General features: G+C 39.7%; 1 protein-coding gene across 1 annotated transcript in view; it reads right to left on the bottom strand.

Moving 5' to 3' along the window:
* Nucleotides 1-4,365: 4,365 nt before the first annotated feature.
* tyw1 (tRNA-yW synthesizing protein 1 homolog (S. cerevisiae)) overlaps nt 4,366-8,805 on the bottom strand; it is a gene marked incomplete in the record, with an annotated part of 55,465 nt that continues 51,025 nt past the window's right edge. The window contains 1 exon segment of the mRNA XM_035680049.1: nt 4,366-6,016. Coding sequence (XP_035535942.1) covers nt 5,795-6,016 — 222 coding nt within the window.

Below are 8,805 nucleotides of genomic sequence, written 5' to 3'. Positions count from 1 at the left end.
CTGTATGCACCACCAGCAGCTAACAAATGGATGGGAGAGCTGCTGGGGAAAAAGCAGGGAAAAACATTTCCACCTACAGCTATTTTTCAACAGCCTATAGGACCAGTGACCGTTTCTGAGCCTAGTGGACATCCTGCTGTTCTGATGACAGATGACCAAGCTGACCTCGCTTCAGCAACCATATCACCCAATGAGAATACTAGGCTTACTTTTTGGGCACATGTTCAACTTTTAATGGATACCCTGTCGATTATTTGCTCTTATTTAGCAGGCCTCCAGAGAGGTATGTTGGACTCCAAAGTTAACTTCAAAATAAATACATTCCATTTTCTCGAAGCCAATAAATATCTCCTTTGTTTTGGGTCCTTGCTTTCAAATGGCACATTGCAGTGCACCAAAAGCATTTTGGATGAACTGAGGCCTTTTAAGTCTCCATCTGTCATTGTTTGGGCACAGCCAAGTGTGTGTGTGGGCTTTTTTAGCTTCACATATGTTTTAGCTAAATGCTTATTAAGAAGATTTGGGGCTTGGGATCCAGTTCTTAAGATATGGGATTTATTTTATTATGTATATTTTTTTTTATAGAGGACGACAAAATCGGATGTGATGCCCTTTCTCTTCCTCTCTCAGCCCTCCCACAAAGCATGCACACTCTTTCTGTTAAAAGCAATTATGGTGATCTTTTCTGTTTCAGTTAGTCTCAATTATTTATCATTTGTCTCTTTGGTGTTAAGGGAGGATTGCTGGAGGACGATAAAAACAAATTTCTCATTCAAAAATGATCACTGCATGTATTCACATTATGAAAAATTCATCATCTTACAGTTCTGGGGAATGTGGTCTGCGCCCAGAAAAATATTTGGATGATAGAGCTATATTCTTTGGCAGTGAAGTGTACTGTATGTGACAATAAGATAGAATAGAGTCAGGCCAACAATATGTGATGCCATGCTACACTGTGTTAATATTTAACTTGTCTTTTCCTGGTGTTTTGCTCTATTTTTCTGCCCCTGGGAATGTTTTATTCTTGTTCAGTTTTATTTATTGTTGTATGTAGTTCAGTGGGCTCCTTTCAAAACAAATTCTCAATCTCTAGAATTTCTTTGACAAGGTTAAAGTGACCATAAATTATTCTTCAGACACTGCAAGTTACTACTACAAGCAGCTACAAGAAAATATGCTCCAGTAACAGATAAACATCTCATGGAGACATTTCTAACTTCTTCTGGCATATAGAGCTGGGTGGATTAGTACATTAAAAATCACTGAATCCATTTATCATCTACTGTATTTATTTCAGTAATTTAAAGTTAACTGACTGAACCAAACATACAAGAGTGTAGATGTCAGAGTCATGGGACAGTGAGCTTGTTTTTATTATTCCACTGTGGACAGAATCACACATTTTAAAATAAATTCTGTTATGTTCCTTATGCCATTAACACTTCACCCTTCCCTAATCGCACACTCACATAAGACAAAGGCTCTGGTTACACACATACTGAGACTTATTTTTTGGTTACATGCTGTGTGTAGTTCTACTTGTATTCTGTAATGCTGTGCCTGTCAGTGAGAAATGGTTGTTTGACAGACATGCACATTTGTCTTTGCAGGTTTTCAGTGAAAAGACTAACACAATTACACAATATCGATCAACCCAGTCACAAGGTGCTGTGGAAAAGATGCATAGTTCCAAATTTTTTCCTCTTCAGTGGAAGTGTACGGTACACCTTTTTGAGAGAGTGACCAGCAGCACAACAGGACTTAGACTTCATGTACAGGTGTGATGCCAATGTGAAGATATAAAATACAACTAAAAGAAAATTCAATATTCATCATTGCGCGAGTAGGAAGGGAATGTCAAAGTTAATTCCTCCTCATAGCAAACAACTACGAATTGTATATTCACATATTAAACAAGTGATACACACTTTCACACCATATGTACAAACATTAGAATAATACATAACTATAGTTCTTCAGAGGATAAACTTAATTCAGGACAATTAGTGGAGTGTGAAATGTGTCCACATATTTATTTCTCTAACTTAAGTGGTACCCAAACCCTGGTGTAGGGACCTCTGGGGGTGCTGGAGGGGGCTTGTGGGATATATATGTAGCACTGTCTAAAAACAGACTTGTGTTTTTGAAATGGGACCTCAGTATCTAATGAGGCAAAAAACCTGTCACCTGGCAAACTGGTGAAACTGGCATAGGATGCACGAGCACCTCTTCAACCAGTGTTCCCTGGGGTACTAGAGCCATTACCCATCATCCCGCAGGGCCTTTTCACAATACCCAGGCAAGTTTTCTCTCCTGAGAAGTGCAATCTGCTCCTGTCATTTGTCTCACCATAAGCTGGGATGTGTATAGTTAAAGCACAGCTGGAAATACCTGTGTGTAAACTCACAGGGTCAATTCAAAGTGATGTTTTTAACTTTTATTTATGCAAGGAGGGTTTGCATGCTCGTTGGGTTTTTTGGCACACCAGTTGTGGGGTGAGAGTGTTTTTCTCATCAACTTGTCCAGCCTTGTTTACACATATTAAAAGCACTGCCCTTCCTGCTACATATTTATAGTTACACTTCACACCCAGCAACCTCAATCATCTACAGTTTACCCACTGAGGATTGTGGTCTCTCTTGTGCTTTGTGTAATCTTACATCACAGAAACACTCAAGTTTACCAATTTAAGACAACTCAGTGAGGAATAGCTTGCATCTGTATCCATGCTGAAGTTTTATAAATTACTAGTTCTGTTTGATAGCTGTTACTTGTTATATTTCTTTTGCAGCATAATTTCTTATAAGCCATTTCTTGTTGTTGAATAAAAGATGCAAGTACTTTTGATTTTTGTCTCTCTGGCATTTATTTTTTATTTTTTTTAAAGAAAACCAAGAACAACAGCCACTGGAATTAAATAACTATTAGGATGGAAATAAGCGTTTTGCATTATGAAAAAGGGAGTGGAAGGTTTTGTTAGGTGCAAAACAAAACAAAAATCCCATTTTGTGCAGCATACCCATCCATCAACTCTCCCATGGGGGCAGCCAACCAGCCAATCATGATTTCTTGTTTGTCTATGGTAATTACACTGATGGAAGTCAAGATCAAGTCACACAACTCTTCAACTCTCAGTCTAGTCTTTTTGTTTCCCCAAACACTTCACCAACACTACGGTACCTTCATCAGAGTGGAACATAAAGTTGATTCTGCTTTCTTATATAGAACCAATGTGCGATGTGACATCCTATTATTTCTTTAAATTAAATAATTGAAAAAATAATCAATACAAAATCAGATACCAACATGTACCCTGCTTCTCTTGCATGACTGAAGCTAAGCGGGTGTGAGCTTGGCTAGTACTTGGATGTGAGAGTTCAGCTGCTGCTGGCAGTGGTGTTGGTGGGCCAGTAGGGGTGCAATCCCAATGATGCTGTGCTGTAGAAGCACTCGTCCTTCGGATAAGATGTTAAACCAATGTCCTGACTGACTGTGGTCATTAAAATTCCCATTGCACTTGAGTAAGGGGTTCCCTGGTGTCCTGACTATCTATCTAGCCACATAATCATCCCCCAGTGTACCTCAATGTTTTCCTACGTCTCCACCTCAGGCTCATATGTTGGTGGCTCTCTGGTTCAAAATGGCTCCTGTGGATCATCCAGGAGGGTTCTACACATAGGTGGTGAGTAAGGGGAGTTTATCCCCTTTGCTTGAAGCGCTTTGAATATCTAGATAAAGCACTTCTAATCCATTATTATCATTATTTATTATAATTATATCTAAAGCTGGAACAAACCCTTGAGGATGCCATGCTGCTTAAAGTATTTGGAGGAATAATCAGAAGAGCTGTGGAGCCTTTTCACTTACTTCAGTAGACCTGAATTGTTTATTTGATTTCCCTGTTATGATGTTATTGTTAAACTGTAGACATCTGACATTATATTATATTAAATAATGCAAGTTCTCTTTACAATGTGTCAAATAATATTCATATTTGTAACTCTGTATGGCAAAAAACAAAGCTTTTGGCTCAATCACTTATATAATTAACTTACTGCAGTTTTACATTTCTAAACTACAACACCAATCTAAGTACACTTAAAAAGGAGTAATGGGAGCTACTGTATGGATGTGTCCCTTTTGAACTCCACCTCACCTCTGCCTCCATCCTTGTTCAATTAGAGCTCTCCTGTTGGCCTCTAAGTGCAGCCCAGAAAGCTTTTGCCATAATTATTGTAGTCTTAAAATGTCAACATGCCACTTTGTTGCCAGTAAAAAACAAAAGTATAAAAAATACAGTGAGACACATGTACCTTAATGCATTTAGGTGTATGTGTGAAATTCACAAACGACAAAGCAGAGTATCCCAAATACATTTATTACAGTGATATTTCTCCCAACAGGGAGGTGCTGCAACATTGGAGACATTACAAAATGGACTTAAACGTTTACATCTGGATTCACAATCAAATAAAACAAATTAAAATGGACTTGATTTTTACATCTAGATTTACTAAAATATCAGTAACGGCTTTAATCTGGCACGCTGGACTCTGGAGGTATACACGAGTTAGACAAATATGATGCTACATCACCACCCATGATGATGTTCTTCATACTCACTTCTTATCCTGGATGGTGGCTGAAGGTAGATCAGACAATATGCATTTGGGTGTTGGATGAGTATTTTAAATGCGTTGTACATCAGCAGTTAATTTATCTTTGTGCCCGTTTCGTCCATTTAACTAAGAAGATGTATCAATATAATGATACGAGACTTGACATTGCCTGAGAATATGGTGATTGCAATTCATGTTACAGATTAAAGATGACATCATCCATCCCCTGCTGCAAAAGATGTCACACCCAAAATGTTTATATTTTCTTTTTTTAATAATACCCAGTTTTTACTAATCTAAAGCAAAGCTGGCCAAACTATTAAAAAGATGAAATATTTTCTACCACCCAGGCTCAGAGCATAGAAACCAAGCAAAACTGACACTGCTGGGAATGTGCAACAGTGCAACAGTGCAACCTTTGGACTAAAAAAAAACAAAAAAAAAGACAAAGAGTGCAATAAGAAGCTTGACTCTCCCAGTGGAGATGTAGCCTTGATGCTCTTCTCACACAGCTCAAGTCTCTCACCGCCAAGTAAAAACAACCACTGTCCTAATGAGTGGGAGGAAGAGCAAAGGTGTCTGGGAAAGATGTGCCGCTCTCACAGACGACATGAGGAGAAGAGCTACTCCTTACATGCTAATCGCGTCCTGAGCAGTACAGCAGACCCTGGATCATAAAAAAATGTCAGTAACAAGATTGTTGATGTAGCCACAGCCAGGTTCAGCATCCACAGTGTAAAACCTCCCAAGTGCTGCCAGATGGTTGTACAGATCAAAGCCACTGACATTAGAATAATGACCTTGGCTAAAAAAAAAAAAAAGGGAAATATCAAAGATCTATGTATGTATATGAAACAAAAGAAGCACTTAAAGTAAATGTGATGGGGAATGTCTAGAGAATAAGGGTGAATGAATTGATTCTGGCAGGTTTTTGGCTCATCTTGGAGGTCAAGCCAATAAAATTTGGGTTTCCAAATTGAAGAGACATGACAAAAGTTCACATAAGAATGAGGCCAGCTGTGGATAGCCAAAAAAAAAAACGTTCAGCGAAAGGAAGCGTTGAAACTCAAAGAGGATGGGAATAAAAACTTTGAACTTTACTTTCTATCATCTTTTAGAGATCTGCATTGTATCTATTCATACTACCTGTCTCTCTCTCTCTCTCTCAACTATCAGCACCCTGAAATGTCTTTGGTTTTGTTGCGACGTTGGAAACGCGTGTCAGCAGGGTCAAAACCTTGTTCATGGGCTCCGAACAGAGCCCAACTGGGAGTCTTGGCTATGTAGTCCAAGGCTGAGAAGCTCTGCTGTCCCCCACTCTCCTCGTGAGCCTGGACCAGCTCCTGGAAACGCTCGTAGTCGATCCATGTCCACCACTCGCCATCCACCTTGAACTGAAAGCACACACAAAGAAAGGAGAGAGAAAGAAGGTGGCAGATGAGCGAGCAGCAGTAATCCAAGCAGTGTTTATGGATCTACATGTGAAGACCTTCCAGCAGCAACTGTGAAGCTTTAATCAGAGAACAGTATCAACTGTAGATATCAACTGTATTTGAAACATTGTGATTATTTTGCAGCCTGTAATTTAGATAATTTAAGTTGACAAACTTTTAAAGGACTTACACAGAAACTGTAAATCAAAAGATATTAATGTAAATTGAACTTACACACATTTCATACTTCAAAGCAATATGCTCGGATACAGAATGAGGAATAAACAGACAAGCACTGAGGGAAGTAAGGCTCATATATAGTGTTGTGTTGCGTATTCTGAATTTAAACAAGAGTTTACAGATGTAATCAAACAGACCAACAGTGATTATACATCTTCTCGCTCCACATTTGCCACTTGCTGTTAGTTCAGCCTTTCTTTAAATGGTTGTGGATTCACCAACATCCCTTCTCCTCACATCTCTCCCTGTATCAATCACTGCTTCTTCTTAGTCTCTCACCCGATTTGCCATTTATCTTACTACAGAGAAACAAAAGAGGAAAATAAATGGACGGAAGAAGAGCGAGGATCTGAAAAGAGTGTGTGTGTTTATTTGTGAGAGGCACACTAACTACCAGAGAGTGTTTGACAGTGAGGAGAAATCCTCTAACATCATTCTGCCTCTCTAATCCTGCTTGTTTTCCCAAACCAGCACAGAGTGTGACCTCTACTTTCCCAGCATGCAACAGTGCACTGATACAATACCACGTTTCCCTTGTTATCTGTAAAGGTGGGAAAGAACGAGAACAAAACTGAGTGCAAACAAAGCAGGTCCCACATACAACACAATCTTTCCACTGTAGTTAAATACTGTTTATGGCAGCATGTAGCAAAGTGAGTGTTTAAAATGGTTCTTGATCACTTGAACTCTCGTGGGTATTGTTTGAAGGTTTTTGATAAGCTGTAACAGGATGCAAACTGGTGCTAAGCTGTCACTGGGGAAGATTGTTGTTGTGCTTTCGCTCTCAGCATTTAGTATTTAAAAGCTCTTTCGAGTTCATGGCTGCTTTGACCAGACCCCGTTCTGTGCATTGGGGTTTGCTTCTTTAAAATTCTTAGACTTACACCAAACTGCTTCTACTACTGTAATTCACACAACAGGAGGCAAAAAAGAGCTAGCGTTACATCACTAACTTTCTTAGAAAAAACAGCAATTCAAAATGACACAAAATGTACTCAAGATGGACTAACATTTACTTGCCAAGTTAAAGACTTTCCTGCTAGAGATGACGGCCCACGGAGGGAATAACGGCATTAAGCGTTTGAGCTTTAGCCTTTAGATGCCTTTGCGCCTGCCTCAGCCATTAGAGAAAAGCTACCCGCTGCATTGCTAATGAGGCCTGAGAAAAAAGGAAAAAAATGAAAGCAGCGCCTATTGGGAGTTAATGTTTCTCGTAATGAGAAGGGATGATATTTGTTCAGCCGGCATCTCTGCAAACAATTTCAGTCTCTAAGCAACAAAGCAAAGCTGTGCTGTCTGGGACAAGAACAAGACGGCCTGTTGTTTTTACTGACAGTGTCCTTGCTGAGGATCACTGAGGACAGCTTCTTCTCAGAGCACCACAGGAGGTGCCTTCATGTATGAGCACATGCCAATGAGCTATACAGTACTTACACTCACACGCATACATACACAGAGCACATGGGCGTGCTGAACCAGCCACAAAACAAACATCCACCTAGGGAAAAATGCTGCCTTCTGGCCATGTTGTACAGGCAACAAAAGTGTGAAACACCTTTCACATATGCCATTTAGTTGGAATTATGAGTCAGAGGACAGTTTGGGAATAAACACATAATTGTAAGTGTAAGTGGTGGCAAAATGGCTGTAAAACCACTGCATGCAGTGGTTAATGCAGCAGAAGTACAGATACTGCGGGTAGTTAGCCAGCTTGTAGCACTTGGAACAGCTTAAAAACTCTCCTGTCGGTGTCATGATTGGTTAGTTTAAATGCCGAATGGTGTGGTAACAAAACGCTGACTGTCCTCGACTTGTAACCAATGAACTCAGCTGCCAGTCTAACATGTACACTGGCCTGGTAGGAGACTAAAGGAGCATTTCGGATGCATCTTTAAAAAAAATTTTTAATACCATAATAAGAAATATTAATCCATTTGACAGGCAGTTTGACAAAAAAAGGAACTTCTCTTGGACTTAAAAACATTAACATAGCACGTTTACTGACGACATGGATTTATAAGTCAACAGGTCTTTCAAGAAGATTATCTCTTGGGTTTGTGTCTTAACTGTGCTGTTTTCATTACGCCGTCCTATGAGAGAAGTAGGGCTGAAAGTAAGAGGAAAAAAGATGGGGGAGGGAAGGATAGATGAAAAAGGAGAGATGAAAGAGAAAAAAGGCTGAAAGAGAAAGTAGAATGAGGTGTGAGAGAGGCAGAGATTCAGAAAAAGAGAGAAATGCCTATCAGTGTGAAGATCCCAGGGGTTGACAAGGTACTGATGATGATGATGATGTGTCAGTGCAGGGAGGATCTATTGCTACTTGCTGCTTAAGAGTGATCTCTCTCTCTCAAACACACACACAGAGCTCTGATGTCTTTTAAAGGACTACATCAAACAGTGATATCATCCAACTGGAACTAGAAGATCTGAGGACTATGCAGTAAGCGCACACACACACGCACACACACACACGCACACACACACACACACAAGACTGATGTGCTTTCCTG

This window comes from Morone saxatilis, unplaced genomic scaffold (assembly GCF_004916995.1).
Source record: "Morone saxatilis isolate NCDOM2014 unplaced genomic scaffold, NCSU_SB_2.0 Contig8, whole genome shotgun sequence".
Classification (NCBI taxonomy): domain Eukaryota; kingdom Metazoa; phylum Chordata; class Actinopteri; family Moronidae; genus Morone; species Morone saxatilis.
Note: the sequence above shows the minus strand (reverse complement) of the source record. Positions and strands in the feature narration are given on the sequence as shown.